Genomic DNA, 27,139 nt, shown 5'->3' with positions numbered 1-27,139 from the left:
TAGAAGGTATAATTAACAGCACTGATTTATATATATGAATGTGCTTTTAAAAGGGGAAATTTTAGGTTGGATAGATATTATTAGAATAAAAATCAAAAGATAAAGCATAGGAGTATAGAACACTGAATCCTATTGTAAACAATGGACTTAGTTAACAGTACAATGATAAAAATGTTCTTTCATGGAATTTAGCGGGGGTGTGGCCAAGATGGCAGCCTTGCAAGGTGCGCGTTTTAGTTTGTCCTTCAGAACAACTACTAAATAACCAGAAACAATACAGAACAACTCCTGGAGCCATGTCAGTGACCGGACACACAGGTACCCTAGTCTGGACCAGCTGGACCGGCTCTGAGCCTCCCCAGAACCATGAGTTCCCCAAGCCGCCGCGGCCAGCATCCCTCCCCCACAGACTGCTTCCCAGAGGGAAAGGAAAGAGACTTTAACAGCAACAGGGGCTGAGTCCAACCAAACACCAATTATGGCATTAATTAACAAATTCTGACTACTAAAAATAAGCCCCCAGCGCAGGTGAACCTGGTCAAAGTGGAGGTCACTCATTGGGCTAACAGAAAAAGAAAAAAAGGAAAGAAACAGAGGTTTTTCTAACTGCGTTTCTACAAAGGCTTGACTGCCTCTGGATTCAGCAGCAGGACTTCTCAGGCTGCAACAGCTCCAGGCATAGGCAGTAACAAGCTCCTTTCAGGCAGGGCTTGTCTCGAGCCTGTGCCTTCCCCAGGGGAGGGGTGAAGCCCAACTCAGGTGGAATCCCTCCTTCAAGGAATTCAGACCCCAGGGCTTGGTAATTTGAAGGCATTAAAACCAACCTACAACCACTCCTCTGTCTCCACCACGCCCAAAGCAGGGAGAGTCTGCCAAAGTTAAAGGTACCGCATCATCTTATGCTGGTGGGACCCGCAGGCAGACAAGTGCCACATACTGGGCAGGATAAGAAAAACAGAGCCCAGACACTTCACAGGAAAGTCTTGTAACCTGCTGGGTCTCACCCTCAGGGAAAACTGACGCAGGTGACTCCTTCCCCCTGATAGGAGGTCAGTTTAGTCTGGCAAAACCCGGCTGGAGCCTATAATACCTATGTAGACCCTCCTAAGGGTTGGGGGGGAAAAGGCACTATACAAGCAGGGCAAGAAACAAGAAAAAGAGAACCAAAAAATTCTCCTCTGTTAAACAAAACCTAAGCTAGAGGTCGAGAAAAAGCTGAACTGAATGCCAAAGAACAGACAGACAACAAATTCATCCAGCAAGAAAACCCTAGGTAAGTGAAGGGAAAGCAATCTCCAGAATAAACTAATTAAGGTAATTAAAAGTCTAGACGCCAGCAAAAAATAACAAATCACACCAGGAAAGTTGAAGATACGGCCCAGTTAAAGGAACAAACCAACAGTTCAAATGAGATACAAGAGCTGAAAAAATAAATTCAGAATATGCGAACAGACATGGAAAACCTCATCAAAAACCAAATCAATTAACTGAGGGAGGATATAAAGAAGGCAAGGAATGAACAAAAAAAAAAAAGAAAAGTCTGAAATAACAAATCACAGAACTCATGGGAATGAAAGGCACAGTAGAAGAGATGAAAAAAACAATGGAAACCTACAATCGTAGATTTCGAGAGAGAGGATAGGATTAGTAAACTGCAGGATGGAACATCTGAAATCCAACAAGAAAAGGAACTATCGGGAAAAAAATGGAAAAATATGAGTAAGGACTCAGGGAATTGAGTGATAATGTGAAGCGCACGAATATACGTGTTGTGGGTGTCCCAGAAGGAGAAGAGAAGGGAAGGGAAAAGGAGGAGAAAAACTAATGGAAGAAATTATCACTGAACATTTCCCAACTCTTATGAAAGACTCAAAATTACAGATCCAAGAAGTGCAGCGTACCCCAAAGAGAACAGATCCAAATAGACATACTCCAAGACACTTACTAATCAGAATGTCAGAGGTCAGAGAGAAAAGAGAGGATCTTGAAAGCAGCAAGAGAAAAGCAATCCATCAAATACAAGGGAAACCCAGTAAGACTAGGCGTAGATTTCTCAGCAGAAACCATGGAGGCGAAGAGACAGTGGAATGATATATTTAAATTACTAAAAGAGAAAAACTGCCAACCAAGAATTCTATACCCAGCAAAACAGCCCTTCAAAAATGAGGGAGAAATTAAAACATTTTCAGACAAAAAAATCACTGAGAGAATTTGTGACCAAGAGACCAGCTCTGCAAGAAATACTAAAGGGAGCACTGGAGACAGATACGAAAACACAGAAGAAAGAGGTGTAGAGAAGAGTGTAGAAAGAAGGAAAATTAGATATGATGTATAAATTCCAAAAGGCAAAATGGTAGAGGAAAGTACTACCCAAACAGTAATAACTCTAAAATGTTAATGGATTGAACTCCCCAATCAAAAGACAGAGACTGGCAGAATGGATTAAAAACAGGATCTTTCTATATGCTGTCTACAGGAAACACATCTTAGACCCAAAGATAAACATAGGTTGAAAGTGAAAGGTTGGGAAAAGATATTTCATGCAAATAACAACCAGAAAAGAGCAGGAGGAGCTATACTAAAATCCAACAAATTAGACTTCAAATGTAAAACAGTTAAAAGAGACAAAGAAGGATACTATGTACTAATAAAAGGAACAATTCAACTTGAAGACATAACATTCATAAATCTTTATGCACCGAACCAGAATGCCCCAAAATATTTGAGGCAAACACTGCAAACACTGAAAAGGGAAATAGACACATCTACCATAATAGTTGGAGACGTCAATTCCCCACTCTCATCAATGGACAGAACATCTAAACAGAGGATCAATAAAGAAACAGAGAATTTGAATATTACAATAAATGAGCTAGACTTAACAGACATTTACAGGACGTTACACCCCACAACAGCAGGATACACCTTTTTCTCAAGTGCTCATAGATCATTCTCAAAGATAGACCATATGCTGGGTCACAAAGCAAGTCTCAACAAATTTAAAAAAGACTGAAATCATACAAAACACTTTATCAGATCATAAGGGAATGAAGTTGGAAATCAATAATAGGCAAAGTGCCAGAAAATTCACAAATATGTGGAGGCTCAACAACACACTCTTAAACAACCAGTGGGTCAAGGAAGAAATTACAAGAGAAATCAGTAAATATCTCGAGGCAAATGAAAACGAAAGTACAATATATCAAAACTTATGGGACACAGCAAAGGCAGTGCTAAGAGGGAAATTTATTGCCCTAAATGCCTATATCAAAAAAGAAGAAAGGGCAAAAATTCAGGAATTAACTGCCCACTTGGAAGAAGTAGAGAAAGAACAGCAAACTAACCCCAAAGCAAGCAAAAGGAAAGAAATAACAAAGATTAGAGCAGAAACCAATGAAACTGAGAACATGAAAACAATTGAGAAAATCAATAAAACAAGAGCTGGTTCTATGAGAAAATCAATAAGACTGATGGGCCCTTAGCAAGATCGACAAAAAGAAGAAGAGAGAGGACGCAAATAAATAAGATCAGAAATGGAAGAGGAGACATAACCACTGAACCCAGAGAAATAAAGGAGGTATTAACAGGATACTATGAACAACTTTATGCTAATAAATACAACAATGTAGATGAAATGGACAACTTCCTAGAAAGGCATGAACAACCAACTTTGACTCGAGAAGAAACAGATGACCTCAACAAACCAATCACAAATAAAGAAATCGAATCAGTCATTAAAAAGCTTCCCAAAAAGAAAAGTCCAGGACCAGATGGCTTCACATGTGAATTCTACCAAACATTCCAGAAAGAATTAGTACCAACTCTCCTCAAACTCTTCAAAAAAACTGAAGAGGAGGGAAAGCTACTTACTTCATTCTATGAAGCCAACATCACCCTCATACCAAAGCCAGTCAAAGATATTTCAACAAAAGAAAACTACAGACCAATCTCTCTAATGAATATAGATGCAAAAATCCTCAATAAAATTCTAGCAAATCGAATCCAGCAACACATTAAAAGAATTATACATCATGACCAAGTAGGATTCACCCCAAGTATGCAAGGATGGTTCAACGTAAGAAAATCAATTAATGTAACATACCATATCAACAAATAAAAGCAGAAAAATCACATGATCATCTCAATTAATGCAGAGAAGGTATTTGACAAAATTCAACATCCTTTCCTGTTGAAAACACTTCAAAGGATAGGAATACAGGGAACTTCCTTAAAATAATAAACGGAATATATGAAAAACCCACAGCTAATATCATCCTCAATGGGGAAAAACTGAAAACTTTCCCCCTAAGATCAGGAACAACAGAAGGATGTCCACTATCACCACTGTTATTCAACATTGTGTTGGAAGTTCTAGCCAGAGCAATTAGACAAGAAAAAGAAATACAAGGCATCAAAATTGGAAAGGAAGAAGTAAAACTATCAGTGTTTGCAGATGATATGATACTATACGTCGAAAACCCTGAAAAATCTACAGCAAAACTACTAGAGCTAATAAAGAAGTATAGCAAAGTGGCACGTTACCAGATCAACATTCAAAAATCTGTAGTATTTCTATACACTTGTAATGAACAATCTGAGGGGGAAATCAAGAAACAAATTCGATTTACAATTGCAACCAAAAGAATAAAATATTTAGGAATAAATTTAACTAAAGAGACAAAAGACCTATACAAAGAAAACTACAAGAAATTATTAAAAAAATCACAGAAGACTTAAATAGATGGAAGGGCATACCGTGTTAATGGATTGGAAGACTAAATATAGTTAAGATGTCAATTCTACCTAAATTGATTTACAGATTCAATGCAATATCAATCAAAATCCCAAAAACTTACTTTTCAGAAATAGAAACACCAATAAGCAAATTTATCTGGAAGGGCAGGGTGCCCTGAATTGCTAAAAGTATCTTGAGGAAAAAAAACGAAGCTGGAGGTCTCACGCTGCCTGACTTTAAGGCATATTATGAAGACACAGTGGTCAAAACAGCATGGTATTGGCATAAAGATAGATATATCGACCAATGGAATCGAATAGAGTGCTCAGATATAGACCCTCTCATCTATGGACATTTGATCTTTGATAAGGCAGTCAAGCCAACTCACCTGGGACAGAATAGTCTCTCCAATAAATGGTGCCTAGAAAACTGGATATCCATATGCAAAAGAATGAAAGAGGACCCATATCTCACACCCTATACAAAAGTTAACTCAAAATGGATCAAAGATTTACACATTAGGTCTAAGATCATAAAACAGTTAGAGGAAAATGTAGGGAAATATGTTATAAATCTTATAACTGGAGGTGGTTTTATAGACCTTACTTCCAAATCAAGAGCACCAAAGAAAGAAAGAAAGAAATGGGAACTCCTCAAAAATAAACACTTTTGCGCATCAAAGAACTTCATCAGGAAAGTAAAAAGACAGCCTACACAATGGGAAACAATATTTGGAAACGACATATCAGATAAAGGTCTAGTATCCAGAATTTATAAAGAGATTGTTCAACTCAACAACAAAAAGACAGCCAATCCAATTACAAAATAGGAAAAAGACTTGAACAGACACTTCTCAGAAGAGGAAATACAAATCCAAAAGTCACATGAAGAGATGCTCAACGTCCCTGGCCATTAGAGAAATGCAAATCAAAACCACAATGAGATATCATCTCACACCCACCAGAATGGCCATTATCAACAAAACAGAAAATGACAAGTGCTGGAGAGGATGTGGAGAAACAGGCACACTAATTCACTGTTGGTGGAAATGTCAAATGGTGCAACCACTGTGGAAGGCAGTTTGGCGGTTCCTCAAAAAGCTGAATATAGAATTTCCATATGACCCAGCAATACCATTGCTAGGTATCTACTCAGGACATAAGGGCAAAGACATAAACGGACATTTGCACACCAATGTTTATAGCAGCATTATTTACAATTGCAAAGAGATGGAAACAACCAAAATGTCCATCAACAGACGAGTGGCTAAACAAACTGTGGTATATACATACAATGGAATATTATGCAGCTTTAAGACAGAATAAACTTATGAAATATGTAACAGCATGGATGGACCTTGAGAACATTATGCTGAGTGAGACTAGCAAAAAACAAAAGGACAAATATTGTATAGTCTCACTGATATGAAATGACATTAGTGAATAAATTTGGAATATTTTGTTGGTAACAGAGACCATCAGGAGATAGAAATAGGGTAAGATATTGGGTAATTGGAGCTGAAGGGATACAGATTGTGCAACAGGACTGGATACAAAAACTCAGAAATGGACAGCACAATACTACCTAACTGTAATACAATTATGTTAAAACACTGAATGAAGCTGCATGTGAGAATGATAGAGGGTGGAGGGCTGGGGGCATAAATGAAATCAGAAAGAAAGACAGATGTTAAACATTGATATGGTATAATCTAGGAATGCCTAGAGTGTATAATAATAGTGACTAAATGTACAAATTCTAAAAATGCTTTTGCATGAGGAAGAACAAAGGAATGTCATTATTGCAGGGTGCTGAAAATAAATGGTAATTAATATTTCAAAATGTCACCTTACGTGTGAGACTAAAGCAAAAAATGTTTATGTGGTACAATATTTATATTTTGACTAGTGCGTTTCCTAATATAACTTAATGTAGATAGTTTGACTGAACACCTTAAGTACTTGGAATCTCAGGTAGAACATGAGATTTTTTTGGTTTGTCCAGAGTGATGCCCCAATGAATTCCAGAGTGATTCGATCAGTGAGTGGAAAAGTATTTGCAAAGCCTCCTTTGGGGAATGGTAACAACGAGAAATTCAACTTCCCCAAGTTGAATTCTTGACATTCTCACAAGCAGTGTGGACAACCAAAGCTATAGGCTGAGCCCCCAATCTTGGGGTTTGTTCATATGAAACTTAACCCCACAAAGGATAGGTCAAGTCTACTTAAAATTTAGGCCTAAGAGTCACCCCCAAGAGAGCCTCTTTTGTTGCCCAGATGTGGCCTCTCTCTCCAACGAACACAACAAGCAATCTCACCACCCTCCCCCTGTCTATGTGGAACATAACTCCCAGGGATGTGATGTGGACCTTCCTGGCAACGTGGGACAGAAATCCTGGAACGAGCTGAGACTCAGCATCAAGGGATTGAGAAAAACCCAGAATGAGCTGAGACTTAGCATCAAGGGATTGAGAAAACCTTCTCCACCAAAAAGGGGAAGAGTGAAATGAGACAAAGTGGCAATGGCTGAAAGATTCCAAACAGAGTCGAGAGGTTATCCTGGAGGTTATTCTTACACATTAAGTAGATATCACTTTGTTATTCAAGATACAGCGGAGAGGCTGGAGGGAACTGCCTGAAAATGTAGAGCTGTGTTCCAGTAGTTATGTTTCTTGAAGATGATTGAATAATGATATAGCCGTCACAATGTGACTGTGTGATTGTGAAAACCTTGTGTCTGATGCTCCTGTTATTTACCTTGTCAACAAACGAGTAGAACATATGGAATAAAAATAAATAATAGGGGGAACAAATGCTAAAATAAATTTAGTTTGAAATGCTAGTGATCAATGAAAGCGAGGGGTAAGGGGTATGGTAGGTATAATCTTTTTTTTTTTTCTTTTCTGTTTTCGTTTTATTTCTTTTTCCCGTTGTCTTTTTCTTTTTCTGAATTGATGCAAATGTTCTAAGAAATGATGAATATGCAACTAAGTGAAGATATTGTGAATTACTGATTATATATGTTGGTGTTTTATTTGGTTTGTTAAATTTTTTTAATTAATAAATTTTTAAAAATGTTCTTTCATGAATTATAATAAATATACCACACTAATGCAAGATGTTAATAGGACAGTTTATGGGGGAAAAAATAAGCCCTAATGTAAACTATGAGCCATAGTTAATAGTACAAGTATAATAGTTTTCATTCAATTATAAAAAATACCACACTAATGCAAAGTTTTAATAATTGGTAGGAAGATATATGGGAATGCTGCATTTTATACTTAATTTTTCTTAAACCTACAACTTCTCCGATTAAATTTTTTTTTTTAATGCACACACTGCACATATGAGAGAACAATGAACAAAACCTATGGAGGCGCCAGTGCTGGGTCAAATTGTCTATGGGGGTTACCAACAACCCACCCTTCTAGTGAACCAGGAGCAAAGTGACATATTACTCTGTTTTTGATGACTGAAGACGCAGACAAAAAGAAAAATTGATCTTGAGACTAGAAGAAGAAGGAACTAAAAGATTAGGGAATGAACAAAAATTATTAACAGCCTCAAACATTCATGTCCTCTTTTATCTTGTCTTAGGGTTCTTTCTGATTCTTCTTTTCCACCTGCCCAGACAACATAGAGGGCGGGACACAGAAAATGTCCAAAAACTGTTGCTGAATTTAGGTAAGACATCCTTATCTTTATATTCATCTCTTCACATGAGAATTAATAATGTCTAAAACCCTTAAGGGTTTGATATTGCACATGGCGTAGAGTAAGCACCTAATAAACTTGACCTCTACAGGTATATGCTACAGTAACATACCGCTTCAGAAAGCAAGAAACCCACATTTCCCAACAGCACTTGTAAAAACGTCTTTATACCGGGGTGGCAATTTAAGTTGAATAACTTGAAAAGGTAGCTATATCTGTTCAGAAGAGGAAATACTTTCCGGTAAATTCTGGGCTTATAGAAGATAAGTTAGCAGGCCAACAGATACCACTGCTTCTGTACTAACCAGCATAGTAAGGGGCAAAAGCTTGTCTCTGCTCCTGGCTGTAAAAACACTGGTCCCAGTACTGAGCCAGCTCCACTCGAATTGCCTCAATCACTTTCTTCATGTTTTGCATCTTCAATTCTTCCAACCGATCCACTTCCAGTTGAAGCTGAAAGGAAGAGACCTGTTAAAGGTACTTATCACTCTTACATTCACCTGAGCTTTCTCATGTTTCCCGCCTTTCAATAAAACTACAACTAAAGCCACAGAGGTAAGTCAACACTCTCTATGATAACCTTATAAAAGAAAGAAATCTAAGGAAGAAATACAAAAGATAAAAGATGAGATGTTTATGGCCACCCTTTTCTGATGCTTGTCTTAAAAATAGGCTTGCCCAAGGCAGAAGCTGATAAAGACATAAGACTTGATACAGAAACCCTCTTAGAAGACCGATGAGACTTGAGGCCCTGCTTCCAAGGAAGATGGCAGAGTAAAGAGACAAGACACACTCCTACAAAAACAGCTATCGGACAGACAGAAATGGCCAGAATCAACAGTCTGGGGGCTCCAGAGACCACGGCAGCTTTGTACAGCATCCAGAAAGGGCAGGTCAGGGAGACTGAGAGGCTGCAGCACTGGGAGTGAACCCTCCCAGGCAGGGGCCAACACCCACACCCACTCTCGAGGTATGCTTGGACATGGTCTGTGTTTGGCTGTGTGGATTAAGAGAGGCTTTAGCCTTCCTTCCTGGAAACAGGGCAGGAAACAAGGTCGAGGGCTGAGTGTGCCTTGTGACTGGCAGGCTTAGACTGCTGGGTTCTGGCTGAATCGCAGTTCTAGCCTGCCCAGAACAGAGATCCCCATGGCCCATTGTTCCAACACTGCTGGGAGGGTTTGAGAAAGTAAACTCCCTTCACTGCAAGGAAAGGTTTGTAGAAAAGCAGCTAGATGGAAAAATCTGAGATTATGGTGTGTTAGCCCATGACAAACTCTGGGATTTGTCTTGTAACTACTTGTTGATGAGTGATTTGAACTACTGCTTTTTTTCCTTTCTTTGCTTTGTATATATGTTATATTATACAATTTAAAAAGTTTAAAAAAAATCCACGGTGAGATAACATTTCAACCCTCCTAGAATGGCCACTATTAAACAGAAAATGTTGGAGAGGATGTGGAGATATAGCAACACTTCCTAATGGTGGGAATATAGAAAGGTATAATCACTGTAGAAGACAGTTTGGCATGTCATCAGGAAGCTAAGTATAGAATTGCCATATGATCCAGCAATCCCACTACTAAGTATATACTCAGAAGATCTGAAAGCACGGATACAAGAAGACATTTGCACACTGACGTTCATAATTTTGGCATTATTCATAATTGCCAAAAGATGAAAACAACTCAAGTGTCCGTGAACTGATGAACGGATAAACAAAATGTGAAATATACACACAATGGAATATTATGCAGCTATAGGAAGAAATGATGTCCTGATGCATGTGACAACACGGATGAATCTTCAGGACATTATATTGTGTGACATAAGCCAGAAACAAAAGAATACTGTATTTTCTCACTAATAAGAATTAATTATAATGAGCAAACTCATGAGTTAATATCTAGAATACAATTTATCAAGAGACAGAATAAGGGTAGAGAATAAGGAACTAATGCTTAATTTGTGCAGAATTTTTAGTAAGGGTTATTGTATATGTCTGAGGTGATGGTAGCAAATAATCGTGAGTGTAATGAACAGTGCTGAATCATGCGATTGTGGTTGTAAGGGAACATTCAGGGTCATGAATGTCACTAGAAGGAAAGCTAGAGGATGAAACATGGGACCATGTAACGAACCCTGTTGTGAATGATGAATGGTTAATAGTACAAATATAAGAATGTTCTTCCAAGAACTAGAACCAATGTATGTCACTATTACAAGGTGTTAATAATAGGGTGGTATATGGGAAATAATATACCTAATGCAAATTATGGACTACAGTTAATAGTAATAGTTGAATATTCTCTCACCAATTTTAACAAAGATACCACACCAAGACTAAGTGTCAATAATAAGGGGGAGAAGAGGTATGAGGTTTTTTTCTTGAGAGCAATGAAAATGTTCTAAAATTGACTGTGATGATGAATGCACAACTCTGTATTTATACTGAGAGCCACTGCTGTACACTTTGGATGGATTTTATGGTGTGTGGATAAAACCGCTTTAAAAAAAAAAATGGCAACAACTACTGTGCCGAATCCTATTGGGTTTCTTACCGCTTTCTTGACCTTGGACTTTGACCCAGTCATAACAGCGGCCACTGCTTCTCTCTCTTCTGCAGGTATCTGCAACCTATCCCAGAGCTCACGGATCTGAGCACGCAACCCCTCACACACAGCTTCATTTTGTGACTTTTGCATTTCCAGCTGCAGCAGAGAAACAGTGGTTACTCACACCAAGGAGAGCAGCACAGAAGGCCAGCCCTCTAGCTTCCCTCGTAGGAAGCAGTTTACAAGAAAGTAAAAAGGCATGGTTTCATGATTTCTAAACACAAACAGAAAGGCTGTCATTATGGTAAGGTCTCAGACCTCCAAGAGTTACAATTCAAACTTTCATTTAATTTTTTCCCCCAATTAAAGGCTATTTGAAATGACTAACATTATTTCATCCAAAAATTTAAATTTCATATTCTCAGCAGTACATATAAATTAAGTTTTTTGATTTAAGAAAAAAACAACAACAAGGTTTTATACCATATATTACTATCTGTATTCTTTCCCATTCCCTTAACTAATCAAAGCCCAAAGGAAAAAACTACCAGTCTTTTCAAATTGCTGGGTTACTATGGAGATCCCAGGCCATAACCAAGACGACATTACCTGCCGTAGCAACTTCTGTAGTGTTGCAATATTCTCCAAAGACAAACAGAAGGCATCTTCATCTTCACACACAACATCTCTTTCAAAACTTGTGTCTGGGGTGTGTTCTAATTCTTCCATACACAGTATGATCTGTCTCTTTATGTTGACAAACTCCTCATATCTTGATGCCTATAAAACAAAATAATTATAAGATAGGTACAGGAAAGCCAAACTGATTTTAGGAAGCATGAATGTGGGCAATGTACCTTTGTTTCCCTCAAAGTTGCCACATGTTGCCTGAACCGGTTCAGCTCTTCTAAGCTGGGAACTGAGGCACTGTCAGTGTTATAGGGGGGCATGCAAAGGATTTCACATAGTTCTTGATCTTGTTCTTGAAGTAGTTTCAGTTCCTGTTTTCTCTCCTTCTTCTGTTTTCGCATCAATTCCACCTGAGTGCGCAAATCCTTTTCTAGTTGCAAGATGGTTGTCTCTCCTTCTTCCTGTATAGGACAATGTACCACTGCTGTAATATTTCAAGAGAACTTCTTCAAGGGGGATGGGCCAGAATGTCAGTTAAACTTACAAACAAGTCAGCTCACAGCCAAGACTATGGTGTGAAGAGGATCCCCTAAGAAAGGTCTCCAATCAGGAAAGATCCATGGGAACCAGTGCTCTTTTGTAAGAGGTGAAAATTTTCGGAAAGCATACTTTGTATAACTAAATGCTCATTCTAATAATGCTACAAACATCACCTTAGTAATAAAACTTAATTCAGCAGTCCTTTCTCTAACTGATAAAAAGAAAAAAAGAAAGTGGCAGTCTTATGTCCTCTAAAGTTGTCACAATTTTATTCAACATTGATGAACAAGGAACTGCAGTGCACTTTAAGGGAAATGTACCAGTGTATACCTAATTTCACACCCAACTTCTCACTGGAAGTTAAAAAGATGAGCAAGAAAGGGAAACTAGAGCCCAAAGTCAATTATTTATGTCACTTCTGTTGATTCCAGGAAACTGCTGATGTCCAGCCTGCCTGACTGCTCTCGGCTCCCCCTCTCAAAGGGGCTCTTCCTCCGAGGCTGACGACGCCCAGACTGTTCCCCTAAGGACACCCATAGGGGGCTGAGTGCTGTGTCAGCACATCAGTATCCGTGCTGCCCCTGCACTTGCACCTATTTTAATTACTTTTCTAAGCTTCATATTTGTCCTCACTTTTATGGTCCTGTGACTGCTTTCCCTGGTTCTAACCACACCTATGTTTTGGGCCCTCATTCATATTCATATCATCCTTGGGGTGTCCTGATTCAAGCCCCTGACTTGCCCTGAACCACAATAAAGCAATCTCTCAATTACATATACTGAGCATGGCAAACTCGGAAGCTGCCTATTCTCTCCCAATAATCCAGCTTCTGGGTAACTCAGTAACATGCAGCTTTGGGGTATGAAAAACTCACAAATGCAAGTTTTTTGGTAACATTCCCTCTTCTCACTAGTCACTTTTGCTTCCTGGGTAACTCTTTTTCTTTTCTTTCAGACAAAGTGCAGCACAGTGCCATTTGTGTCTAGCTTTTCCTCATGGTAAAAAAAATTAAAATTAATATGGCCTACAAAGCAAAACAAATTGACAGTAAGATGAAGCTTATTCTTGATCAAAGCATTGCAATACCTATTAGCTGTTTCACCTCTCAACATGGCAACTCTTCCCATCAGTGAAAATTATTCTACCTAAACTAATTAACTAATCAGCAAGTCTTTTCTACCTCTCAAGTCCAGCAAACCCCCTCGCCCCTCACCAACAAGCATAGACAAGCACAAACCGGGAAAACATTCCATGTGCTGTTCCAAGCCAAAAATTCTTCTTAAATCTCAGACTCATGCAGGATCCCTCCCCAAGACCCTACAGGCTGCCAAATACCTGAAACGGCTCAACATGTAACTCACTGCAGAGAGTATTCAGCTCTTTTTGACAAACCGATATGCTTTTGATGAGCCTTGCCTTCAGGCTTTCCTCTTCAGCAATCATCATATCCAGGAGGTCCTACAGCAAGAGACAAGAGTCCCATAAAAGTTTGGGGCCAAGGAGGAAAAAGAAATAAAACCGAAAGGAACAATACCTAAAATCTCATAATTTCAAAATTTCAGGAAGGACTTAAAAGTAAAGTAAAGCAGGGCAGGCCACAGTGGCTAAGCAGGCAGAATTCTCGCCTGCCATGCCGGAGACCCAGGTTCGGTTCCCGGTGCCTGCCCATGCGGGGCGGGAGGCGGGGGGGAGTAAAGTAAAGCAAGGAGATGGGAACAGCCTGTGATGTCCTGGTGCTGGGGACCAAATGGGTCTTCTGTGTGCCTCTCAGATGCAACCCCAGTGCCCTCATCCCTGCTCCAGTGAACAGGGATCGGTGCCATTCAACTCACTTTGATATGCTTCTTTACAACCTCAGTTCTTTGTAACCGCTGGTCCTCTGGAATCCCAATTAATTCCCATATTTCTCGAAGGTGATTCAGGGCTTTTTGGAGACATACTATGGACTCCTCGGCCAGAACTTCACTGAAAAGCACAAAGAGGCTTACTACATTGGCCACAGCCTCCAGACTTTAGTCTAGAGGTAGTATTTATAAAAACTAAATCAACTATTTCTCAGTAACCTCAAGTTAAAGCAAATTGAAAACAAGCATCCACAGACTTAATTCACCTCCCCTTCTCCCCCCAAATGCCCCAACAACAACAAAGCAAACTTCAGTATCACATTACATCATGGAAATCCAACCTTCTAATTAATATTCAGAAACTGGACTCTAACTCTGACAGTAGAATACGGAATGATAAATGCTTTTATTAAAGAAAAACCAGACAAAAATTTCAGTAAAATAAGCTTCCATCTAATACAAGAGTTTGCTGGTGAGAGGTTCTTACAAACTTAAATTTATCACTTTCTCTTTTTTGTTCTTAAATTACAAATGTTAACCCACAGAATGGCTAAAATTAAAACAACAAGCAACATAAACTGTTGATGAGGATATAGAGAAGCTGGAACTTTCACACACTGTTAGTGGGAATAAAATTGGCATGACCACTTTAAACAGGTGGCAATATCTACCAAGGCTGAACCCAGCCGTTCCACTCCTAAATATATACCTAGCAGAAATGCAGATTTATGTTCACCAAAGACATGCACAAGATTGGTCAAAGCAGCACTATTCATAATTGTCCAGAAGTAGAAACCTAGATGACCATCTACAGAATGGGTAAATAATATTATATTCCTGCAATGGAAATAAACCAACCACATACAACATGGATAAATGTCAAAAACTTTATGCTGAAGTGGAAAGTGAAAACATTACGCTGAGTGAAAGAGTTTATATACTATATACTATGGCTATATACTATGACTCCATTTTATGAAATTCTAGAAAAGACAAAACTACAGTGAAGGAAAGCAAACCAGGTGCCTGGAATCAGGGGAGGGGATCAACTGCAAAGCACAAAGAAACTTTTCAGGGTAATAAATGGTTCTATATATTGATGGTGTTAGAGATTATATAAATGTATACAACTAGCAAAATTTAAACTTTACTTGTAAAATGAGTCAATTTTACTGTATGTAAAGCATACCTCAAATCTTAAAAAGAGGAAAAAATAAGTAAAAAAAAAGTTGTGGGCAAGGGGAGAGAAAAATTACAAAGATCAGTGCAGTAAGCGCCCTGAGCCTTCCTCACAGCCTGGCTGGCCCGGGACCACCAGGTTCTCTCTAAGGCCCAAACCCACCAGGCCACCTACTGCAGGCAACCCCACTGCCCCCAGGGGACAACAAAGTTCCACCACCTTCCAGCAAAGGCCTTCTGAAGACTTCTCGAGTCTGTCTGTCTCTCTTTTTTTTCTTTAAATTTTTATTGTGGTAGCATAGATACAACACAAAATTACCCATTTTAACCACTTTCTTATGTACAAATGAGTGGCATTAATTATGTTCACAATATTGTGTTACCATCACCACTACCCATTACCAAAACCTTCTCATCACCCCAAACAGACACTCTTATTTGTACCCTTTAAGTAATATCTCCGTATTACTCCCTATTACTACTCACCCGCCCACCCTAGGCACCTTGTAATCTACTTTCTGTCTCTATGAATTTGCATATTCTAAGGCATTTCATGTAAATGAAATACTTGTCCTTTTGCGTATGATGTGTTCAAGGTTTATCTATGTTGTGGCATGTATCAGAACTTCACTCCTTTTTATGACTGAATAATATTGCATTTTATGTATATACATTTTGCTTATCCATTCATCTATTAATGAATATTTGGGTTGTTTCGACCTTTTGGCAATCATGAATAAGGCTGCTATGAACACTGGTGTACAAATATCTGTCTGAGTTCCTACTTATGAACCTTTTGGGTATATATCATGAAGTGGGATTGCTGGATCATATGGCAAATCTGTATTTAACTTTCTAAAGAAATTCCAAATATCAGGTTTGTCTCTTAACCGTTCCCACCCCTCACTCCTCCCTAAGACTGAACTTTTGGAGCCCCTCACTGAACCATGAGCAAGTCTTATCTTCTGATGAGTCCATGCTTCTGCACATCCAGTGCCTAGCACCTCCTCTGAAGACCTTTGTACTCATCACCCCACCCCTGTCCCCCAGCGGGGGGATCACATCTCAAAGCAGGGATCACATCTTATCCATCTTCATTTTACCAAATTCTAGTCCACAGTAGTTGCTCAATAAATGTAAAATGAACGGCTCTGAATTCTTGCCAAAGGTCCACTATGCTTCTAACTTATGTGCTCTCAGACCCTGATAAATAGCCTAGCTCTATAACACATTCAAAAGGAAAAGTGATCATTTTTCTGAATAAAATATATGGCATAATGGACAAAGAATCTGAATAGAAATTTCCCCAAGGAAGATATACAAATGGCTGACAAGCACATGAAAAGATGTTCAACATCATTAGTCTTCAAGGAAATTCAAGTCAAAACCATGAGATACCATTGGACATCCACCAATGGAGGGCTGTGCTGGTTTGAAAGGAAGTATGTCTCCTAAGAAAAGCCATGTTTTAATATAAATCCCATTTCATAAAGATAGAATAATTCCTGTTCAATACTGTATGTTTGAAACTGTAATGAGATCATCTCCCTGGATGATGTGATTTAGTCAAGAGTGGTTGTTAAACTGGATTAAGGGACGACATGTCTCCACCCATTTCAGTGGGTCTTGATTAGTTTGTGAAGTCCTATAAAAGGAAATATTTCGGAGAATGAGAAATTCAGAGAGAGCAGAATGACATAGCCACGAGAAGCAGAGTCCACCAGCCAGTGACCTTTGGAGATGAAGGAAAATGCCTCCCAGGGAGCTTCACGAAACAGGAAGCCAGGAGAAGACGCTAGCAGATGATGCCGTATTCGCCATGTGCCCTTCCAGATGAGAGAGAAACCCTGAACTTCATCAGCCTTCTTGAACAAAGGTATCTTTCCCTGGATGCCTTAGATTGGACATTTCTGTAGACTTGTTTTAACTGGGACATTTTCTCAGACTTAGAACTGTAATCCAGCAACTCATTAAATTCTCCCTTTTAAAAGCCATTCCTTTTCTGGTATACTGCATTCCAGCAGCTAGCAAACTAGAACAAGGGCAATAATAAAAGATAGGCCGTAACAGGTGTTGGCAAGATGTGAAGAAAATTGAGCCCTCTTACACTGCTGGTGGAAATGTAAATGGTACGGTTGCTTTGGAAAATAGTCTGGCAATTCCTCAAAAGGTTAACATGTGGCGCTGCAATTCCACTTCTACGTATACACCCATGAGAAATGAAAACATGCCCACACAAAAACTTGGACACAAATGTTCATAGCAGCATTATGCGTAATAGCTAAAAATGGAAACAACCCAACTGTCCATCAAATGATGCATAAATAAAACATGTTCTATCTACACAACGGACTACTCAGCAGTAAACTTTGAAAACCTGCCAAGTAAAAGAAGCTACTCACAAAAGACCATGTACAGTACAATTCTATTTATAAGAAATATCCAGAACAGGCAAATCTATCAAGAGAGAAGTAGATTAGTGGTTGCCTTGTGGGAGGGATGTGGAGGGAAAGGGGAGTCATTAAGAATGGTATAGGTTTTTTGAGGAGGAAGATAAAAATGTTTTAAATTGTGGTAATGGTTATACAATTCTGTGAGTATACTAAAAACCAATGAATTGTACATCTGATAGGTGAAATTGTATGGTATGTGAATTATATCTTAATTAAGGTATTATTAAAAAACATCGGACAAATAATTTTTTTGATTTGTGACAAACGAAGAAGTTACTAATTAATTCAGTCAAATTATTTTTACTAAAAATGACATGCAATGGGACATAAATTTGCAGATCTTAAATCCAGTTAAAGCCAAGTCAAAATATCTCTATAAAGAGGACTACTAAACTCCAGCAAGTGGACCACTAACTGAAAGCAATACTCACAAAATGTGTGATACAGATAAAGCTTGATAGTCCCTTGGAGTTTGTTACATATAACAAATCTTATTTGGCATGTTGGAAAATAGAGTTTGGGGACCATATATTCTAGTGAGAAACAGTTCACAAGAAAGCACAACTTGCAAAGATTTAAAAATAGTATTTTCCATCCTCAAATTCATATGTAACTGTCAGAGACCCGAATACCCAAAACAATTTTGAGGAAGAACAAAGGTGGAGGACTCACACTTACTGATTTCAAAGCTACAGTAGTCAAATCAGTGTGGCACTGGCTTGAAGACAGACAATCAGACCCAACGAAATGGAATTGAAAGTCCAAAATTAGACATACATATCTATGGTCAACTGATTTTCTATAATATCTATGATCATATGGTAAGAATGCTTGTGTTTGATTGTTATGTATAAAAAATTTAAAAATTAATTAAAAAAACATTAGCCATTAGGGAAATGCAAATCAAAACCAATGATACCACTTTACATCCAAAATGATAGCTATTAAAAAAGTAAAAATAAAAATAAAAAATAACAACTGCTACAGAGGAGACAGAGAAATTGGAACTCTAATGCCTTGCTGTTGAGAATGTAAAACAGCCACCATGGAAAGCAATGTGCAATTCTCCAAAAAGTGAAATATATAAAATTACCACGACTCAGAAATTCCACTTCTAGGCATACACCCACAGAAAGTGAAAACAGGGTCTCAAACAAATATCTGAACACCAGTGTTTATTAGTAGCATTATTCACAATAGCCAAAAAGTGGAAACAACCCAAGTGTTCATCAACAAATGAATGGATAAACACAATGTGAAAAAGCCACACAATGAAATGGTATTTGGCCAGAAGAAAGAATGAAGTCCTAAGGCATGCTGTATCACAGAAGAAACTTGAAAGAATTCTGCTCAGTGAAATAAGACACATAAAGTCATGTATGATATCACTTATAAGGGATGACTAGAAATAGCAAATTCACAGAGATAGAAAGTAGATTAGAGGTTTCCAGGGGGTGAGGGGAGGGAAAATGGGAATCCTTGCCATAAGAAAACTCCTCCAAAAATGTTTGACTCAGCATCTTTAAAACAAACACTTCCCACTGTTCCCAACACTCAGATTATACTGAACTTAATCTACCATCATTCTTACACCTCTCAAATTCCTGCCATTAGCCCTAACGAGAACTCCACTCCTCACCACCTGGACTCCTGTCGCCCTGCAGGCCACCATCATCTCTTGTCTGTATCTTAATGGCCTCTTCACTAGTGGCCCTGCTTTGGCCTTGTCTCCTTTAAGCTTATTGACAACACAGGAGCCAGAGGGCTCCTGTTAAAACAAAGATTATGTTGTTCTTGTATTCAAAACCCTCCAATGTCTTCCAATCTCACTCAGACTGCAAACCTATGCTTTTACAAAGGCCTAGGGAGCCCTAGTCCATTTGCAACCCATTACTTCTCTGAAGCTCAGTGCTCACCCTGCTCCAGGTATATCTGCCCCTTGCTTTCTCTAACATAGGAGGCATTACCTCACCTCAGAGCCTTTGTATTTGCTGTTTCAGCCACCTGGATCTCTTCCCTCAAATGTCTGCATGAAGATCACTTTCTTGGGAAGGCCATCAACAATCTCTCTACAGCTCCAATTCTCCTTCACGCACATAGTTCTTATTCTCTTTCTGGGTTTGATTTCTTCTGTAGCCCTTATCACAATTAACTAAATTTGGTAGATTGAAATGCTAGTGATGAATGAAAGGGAGGGGTAAGGGGTATGGTATGTATGAATTTTTTTCTGTTTTTTTATTTTTTTTCTGAGTTGATGCAAATGTTCTAAGAAATGATCATGATGATGAATATACAACTGTGTGATAAAAAAGAATGTTCATATTGTAAAAAATATATATATATATAAAATTTACTTATTTACCACCTTTCTTTCACTACTAAAATGTAAACTCTGTGAGGGCAGGGTTGTCAATTTTGTTCACTGCTGTATCCACAGCACTTAGAATGGTACCCTGCATATTTAGTTAACATTCAAGAAGTAATTCTGAAAGAACAGCTAGACATTTCCAAAGATGATGTATGATCTTATATGATATCTCAGGGTGATCATTGTGAATAGTAATTAATATGGTACAATTATATACTGTCTTGCTAAATGTTTTTGGGTTATTCTGTAAAAGGAACAAATCAGATTTTTTCTTATAATGCATCACTGAAAAACTGATGGTGCCTACAAGAATACCATCCAAGGACAAGAAGGTTGTAAAAGGGCCAATTCTTTTCATCTCTTGAGCATAAGTTACTAGACTGGAAAATATCTCACGTGGTTTTCTAAATTATTTCCTGCCTTTAAGCAGACTTTATCTGATCCAATGTCCTATTTTCCCTAGTTCTCTAGAGAAGGAGCTTTGTTAACCACCAGCACAATCAGCTGCAGGAATGGATGGCCACAATACATTCTGAGGTCATCTGATAACCACCATGTTTTTGAGGACTATTTCTGACGGCCACTTCTAACTATGAATATCTGAAACCCAGATCACCCATGTCTGATATTCCTTAGTAGGTTAATTCTTATTGCTGCTATAAAGACTAATTCTATCTCTCAATGTGGAACCAAAGTTAACACACAAGTTTTTCTCCCCTTCATTTACTCTCTGGAAACCGGAAGATGGCTGAACAATCCATAAACTTACTGGATGTGGAATAACAGATTACTGTCAATGTCATGGAAGGTTTTACTAGCCCTCAGAGTGCGTCATTAGCGAAAACCCACAGCAACTTAAAATATTGTTCTTTAAATATTAAGATGTTTATAAACCCACAATCTTACCCTGAGAGTTGCTTTTCCAATGGTACCAATGGTTGGCATTCAATTCCCATTCTCCCCAGGGCCAACATTTGAGAAACACTGGTTGGAATTAGTAATCATGGAACAAAGAATCTTACTAAGCCCCAAAGCAATAAATTTGGCCAACAACTACAAATTGTTTAATACTGGGTCTTTACAATAATTCACCTACTACTTTCAGAAAAAGGAGTGAGCGTTTCTACCCACAGCTCTTAACACACAGTCGCAGGCGCTGACATCATCTTAGAGGGGAGCGAACCGACACGGACATCCTGCCCCACACCACGGAGCTGCGGGGCGGCCGCGCCACGCGTCGGGTCCGCATTTGGAGGCGGACACTCCTTTCCCGGCACCGTCTGGCAGGCTGTTAACGGCCGGAAAAGAATTCCATAACGGGAACTAATCCACCTTTCCAACCCAAGTAAGAGAACGCTGCCGCCCAGGTACCCAGCAGCTCCCACCGGCGTCCCGGCTTCACTAAACCAACGCGACGCCGCGGCCGGGAGGCAGCGCCGGGCCGCGCGAGGGTGGGGCTCCGGCCCCCGTCGCCCCGGACCCGACCGGCAGAGCCCCCCGCCCCGCCTCGCCTCCGGGGCAGCTGCCCTCGGCCCCAGCCGGCGTAGACCCCGCCGGGTCCCGCGTGCGCCCCGGAGCCTCAGCGCCCGGCCTCCCTGCACCGCGGCCCGCCGCCTCCCGGCCCTGTCCAGCCCTGCCCAGCCGCGCCCGGCCGCGGGAGGCCGCCGAGCCCCGCACCCGGCCCGCACCCAGGCCGACGTCGCCCCTTCCCGCGCCCCACACCTTCTCCTCATGGCGGACGCTGCACGCAGCCGGGCGTCTAGGCTCGCGACCTCCTCCCCGAGAGCCCGCTCGCAGCACGAACCGACGCTCACGCCTCGGACAGCCGCTCCGCGAGCCGTTGGGCCCCGCGGAATTTCAAAACGGAGCCCCGGGCGGAGCCGCCTGGCGATTGGTGCCGCGTCCCGTCGCTCCCCACGAGGCCCCGCCCCCGCCGGCAGCGGCCGCAACTGCGCAGTCGGACCCGCGTTCGCGGGGCTGGGCATGAGAAGCGCTCGACCGCAGGCGGAGGGCGCGGCGGCCGGGAGGGCTCGTTCCCCCGCCCCGGCCCTGGATCCGTTGGAGCTCCGCCCCGCGGCTCGCCGAGGCCGCGGGAGGGCTCGAGCTCCCGCGCGGGGGACGCCCTTCGGGGCGCGCAGGTAGGGCGCTAGGTGGCCGCCGAGCGGCGAAGTGCGCGTCTTCCGCTCCCCGACGGGGCGGGCCTGGGAACGCGCCCGGTGCCGCCGGCTCGCGGGCCGGTGCCGGCTGTAAGCGGACCACCCATCTAGTCCTCACCACGTTCCTGTAGGGTTTCGTCGCCCTGCTCAGAGGGGAAACCCGCCCAGGAGGCGCTGGTCCATGCACACACGGGGGTTGGCGTGAAAGGCCACCTGGGCGTAGCTTTCTTTCGGGTTACGCGGGGGGTACGTAATTATCATGGAACTCGCTTTAGCCCGCAGGTGACCACACGTAGTAGTTCCCCCTCCTTTTCTGCCGGGACACGTCCCACATCCCCAAATGCTTATATGGAACAGTTTACGCCAGTGACTCGTGGTGGTATAATATCCTGTCGTGTGGACAGCCTATACTTCAACTATTTTGCTATTGATGGATATTTAGATTGTAATTTTAATAAATATGTAACGTCTATGATAACGGTAGGCTAAATGTTTTCATTCATAATCTTTGTGTCTTGCATTATTTTCTGACGGTTGACTCCTAGAAATGTCATGGAATGTAAATGATTTGAACACTTCTATTAATTTGCCTTCCCCACCAAGAATACCAGAGGAGTCCCTTTGCTCATTTTACCCTCAGCATGGTACTTTCAAACCTCTGCTAGTTTTGCAGGCAAAACATAGCATTTCCTTGTTTGAGTCATACTTGTGTGATTACGACTGAAATGTAACAATAGTAAAAGTCATGGGGGCGATGCTAGGGTAGTTCAGCAGTAGAAGTCTCTCCTACCATGCGGGAGACCCAGCTCGATTCCCAGTCCATGCACTTCCCAAACAAACAAACAAACAAGCAAAACAAAAACCAAACAAACAATTCAGCAAATGGTGCTGCAATAACAGGATACTCACATGGAAAAATAAAATGAAATGTGACCCCAACATACAGCATACAAAAAGAAAAAAAAGTCATAGAAACATTGGAAATATCCATTCTAGAGTGCATACTCCAGCGTGAAAACACTGTATATTGTCCTTTTTTTGTTTGGAAGTCACTGCTGTTTTTATTTTAGTGACATATGTACAACCTAAAATATCCCCCTCTATAGGACCCTTGTACAGATTGTACTATAATAAAATTTCCCAGTCACCCAGCTTTCCTGTCATGAGACCTAAGTCCTAACACAAGCCACCTGTCTTTACTCAGTTTAATATCCGGTCACTCAACATGCTTTTTTTTATTGTATGCTGTATGGCAGGTCACATTTCATTATTTTTCCATGTGAGTATCCTGTTTTTTTCAGCACCATGTGTTGAATTTTTGTCTGTTTGCTTTTTGTTTGTTTTGCTTGTTTTGTTTTTTGGGAAGTGCATGGGCCAGGAATTGAACCCCAGTCTCCTTCATGGCAGGTGAGAAGTGTACCACTAAACTACCATTGCACCCCCTCAACATGCTTTTTGAGTACCTACAATGTGCCGGAAACTGGCTGGCTGATGGAGTCTTATCCCTGCTCTGAAGGAGCTCACAAAATGGTGGGTTGAAAGACAAATAATGTGATATATGATACAATTAAAGGAATATAATAAGTGGCATAGGACTCTGGAAGATGAAACATAATTCTTGCCTGCAGGAGGAAAGATAACTTCCAGAGGTGGCATTTGATTTGAACTTGGAAAGGAATATGAGTTCAGCCGGAAGAAAGAGAGGGGAGAGGCAGGCCAGATGGAAACAGAAGACACACAGGGACAAGGCAGGGAGGAATATGCGACAAGTTCCTGAAGGAAGGGGACCAGGCAGGTCAGTAGGTTAGGGCCAGGTAAGGGCTTTATATGCTGTGATGAGAGCACCTGATAGAGAGGCATCAAAAGCTTTTCCCCCTGAGAAGTGACAATATTTTAGAAAAGTAACTAAAAGTGTCTCCACTCCCTTCCTGGCTCCCCGCCCTCCTCTGACAGTTGGGTTGCAGGGGTGAGGAGTAGCGCTGCTACTGTGGCCACATTCACTTGTCCTCTGGAAGAGCAAGTGGTTCTGATGTATGAATGTGCCCTTCTTTTATGAGCCCCTAAGTACTTTTTAAAATCATGTTTTCTTCCCTGTCATGCCCTGTGGCAAACAAATTTGCATAGGGACTTGAAATAAAGGTTTTTATCTCTTAGAGTTGCTGACTTTCTTGAGAGGCAAGAGTTTTGTGAACTGATCATTATTTTACAAATTGATTGAAAGGACTGCCTTCTCAATCATACCACACAACCTTATATGGCAAGGATGTCTAAAATAAATTTTTAGGGTGTTTAATTTATGGTTACTGTGATTAGTAGTAGAAAAGACAATGCTGCATTGTGGGCAGAAACTGATAACTTCTTTTATAGTCCTATTTTTGTTTACAAATAAAAGTCTTTTAAAAATTTCATATCAGCCTTTCATTAGAACTGATGATGAAAAGTTGAATGTTTGCATCACATATAAAAGAAAAATCTTTTCCTACTTTTCCTTTTAATATTATATGCCATATAGAATAATTAAAATAAATGTCATTAAGCTACATTTGAAAACTTAATATCATAAATGTTAATATACCTGTAAATTGATTTCTGTTACATAAGAGGTTTTTTTTTTTGGTTGGTTGGTCAGGCCTTGACATTTTCAAGTGATTGGTCAGTATGGGAAGTAATTGCTGATCTATCTTTAATGATTACCCCATAGTAGTTTTCTTTTCTGTAAGATTTCAACAGAAATGACTTTTGTTTTGATTCTGTGTAGCAGCTTCAGACACAAAACCGATGGAAAAAACTCCCGGTAACCAAGTAAGATCAAATTGTAGTGCTTCAGAAAAGACATACAAATGACCAATAAATATACAAAAAGATACTCAACATCAAAATTTGCATTTTGAAATGCAAATCAAAATGATGGCAGATACTATTTCACGCTCACTAGGATGGTTATTATATATTAAAAAAGAAAAGAAGTATTGGCAAAAACGGGAGAAACTGGAACTCTCAGGCATTGTAGTAGGAATGCAAAATGGTGCAGTGCTGTGGAAATTGTTTGGCGGATCCTAAAAAAGTTAAACATAGAATTACCATATGACCCAGTAATTAATTTCACTCCTAGGTATAGCACCAAAAGAACTGAAAACAGGACTCAGATACTTGTACACCAATATTCGTAGCAGCATTACTCCCATTAGCCAAAAGGTAGAAACAACCCGTGTCCATCAACAGATGAATGAAAAAACAAAAATGTGGTCTGTCCATATGATGGAATATTATTCAGCCACACAAAGAAGTTCTGCTACAACATGGATGAATCTTGAAAACATGTTAAGTGAAATAAGCCAGACACAATAGGACAATTATGACCCTACTTATATGAAATAATTTAGAATAGGCAAACTGATAGGGTCAGAAATTAAAAGAGAGGTTACCAAAGGCTGTGGGGAAAAAGGAAATGAGGAGTCATTGCTTAATGGATACAGTGTTTCTCTTTGCAGTGATGGAAAAGTTCTGGAAATAGAAGTGATGGTTATACAACATTTTGAATGTATTTAATGCCACTGAATTGCACACTTAAAATGATTAAAATGTTAAGTTATATGTGTGCTTGGTTTTTTTATAATGGTATGATCTCATTTATATGAAACATCTTAAATAAGCAAACATCATAGAGATAGATAATAGGTTACCTGTGGCCACAGTGGCATGGAGGGGTAGTGGATGTGGCAAAAGGAGGGTTATTGCTTAATGGGTACAGAGTTTCTGTTTTAGGGGATGAAAAAGTTGAAGTAAGGATGCCAATGATGGTAGCACAGTATTGTGAAGAGAATTAATGCCATTGAACTGTATACTTGAAAGTGGTTAAAATGAGACATTTTGAGTTGTATATTTTGTACTACAGCGAAAAGTATTAAAAAAAGATTAAAGTGAAAAAAGTTTTATCTTCACTTTTCCACCTCTCTTTCCAAGAGATAAATAATGTGAGAGGGAGGATTTAACAAATGACCGTGACTGCCGCCTCGTTATATACACAGTATCCTACAACAACCACAAGCAAACACCGAGGTCACCAAACTGTAATCCAGCAGCCCCAATCCCCGATAGTGGCCACACAATACTACTGAGGAGAAAAAGTCATTTGTCCATGTGCAACACCAGTGCTCCAGGAGAGGAGGGCAAGGGGCACTGGACGCTTGGGATTCTCTTTTTTTCTTTTCATTTCTCTTTCTGGAGTAATGCCAATGTTACAAAAATGTTGGTGGCGATGAACGCACAACTGTGCGATGACACAGCTAACCACCAACTGCAAACCTTGGATAGACTGCATGGTGTGCAAATACATCCCAACAAAATTACATTCAGAAAAAAAAAGGGGGATAATTGTATACATGTTATATTATACAATAAAACAAAACTAAAAAAAAAAAAAGAATAACTAATGTTACCTGTTATTTGAACATCTTTGGAGAGAAACTGGAGGCATAAACAGGCCTCTGAATTTGTGTCCATTCCCCACATAAATGGTAGCACTCTTCAGGCGACTTCCTGAGTTAGCATGCTTCCTCTCCATCTTTATTGCAATTATTCAGTCCATTGTTGAAAAGTACAGGGCTGTCACTTTGTAGAATGTCACTCAGTTTTGCTTGTCTGGTGTCTCCTGATGAATAAATTAAGCCTGTGCCCCTTTGGCAGTGATACCACCAAAGGGATGCGGTGTCGTTCTTAGATGCTTCATATCGGGAGGCATGTCACCTCAGTCCGTGTTACTGCTGGCAAAGCAAATTCCGAGCACTTTGTTAAGGTGGAGTCTGTCAGGTTTCTCCATTGTAAACTTACCAAATTTTCTTAAGTAATTAATAAGCAATCCACAGGTAAATTCTTTGAGACAATACATATCTTGTTCTTCATAAAATATTCACTTGGAGAATTTTACATACTCTGATTTTTGCCTCAATCATTACTGTGATGATT

At 40.1% G+C, this 27,139-nt stretch overlaps 1 protein-coding gene across 16 annotated transcripts in view; it reads right to left on the bottom strand.

Moving 5' to 3' along the window:
• The window catches only part of PRC1 (protein regulator of cytokinesis 1), a 43,986-nt gene extending 22,103 nt beyond the window's left edge, over positions 1-21,883 (bottom strand). For 3 of the 16 annotated variants that reach the window (XM_077124226.1, XM_077124227.1, XM_077124231.1), the window contains exons 1-7: positions 20,925-21,101; positions 14,007-14,139; positions 13,510-13,632; positions 11,861-12,094; positions 11,613-11,783; positions 11,010-11,159; positions 8,757-8,904 (exon numbers count right to left, since the gene is read on the bottom strand). In XM_077124226.1, the coding sequence (XP_076980341.1) occupies positions 8,757-8,904; positions 11,010-11,159; positions 11,613-11,783; positions 11,861-12,094; positions 13,510-13,632; positions 14,007-14,139; positions 20,925-20,992 (1,027 nt within the window). In that variant the 5' untranslated portion in view covers positions 20,993-21,101. The other 13 variants (XM_077124229.1, XM_077124230.1, XM_077124232.1 and 10 more) reach the window with 12 other exon arrangements.
• Positions 21,884-27,139: the final 5,256 nt, after the last annotated feature.

Source organism: Tamandua tetradactyla, chromosome 12 (genome assembly GCF_023851605.1).
Source record: "Tamandua tetradactyla isolate mTamTet1 chromosome 12, mTamTet1.pri, whole genome shotgun sequence".
NCBI lineage: Eukaryota > Metazoa > Chordata > Mammalia > Pilosa > Myrmecophagidae > Tamandua > Tamandua tetradactyla.
Note: the sequence above shows the minus strand (reverse complement) of the source record. Positions and strands in the feature narration are given on the sequence as shown.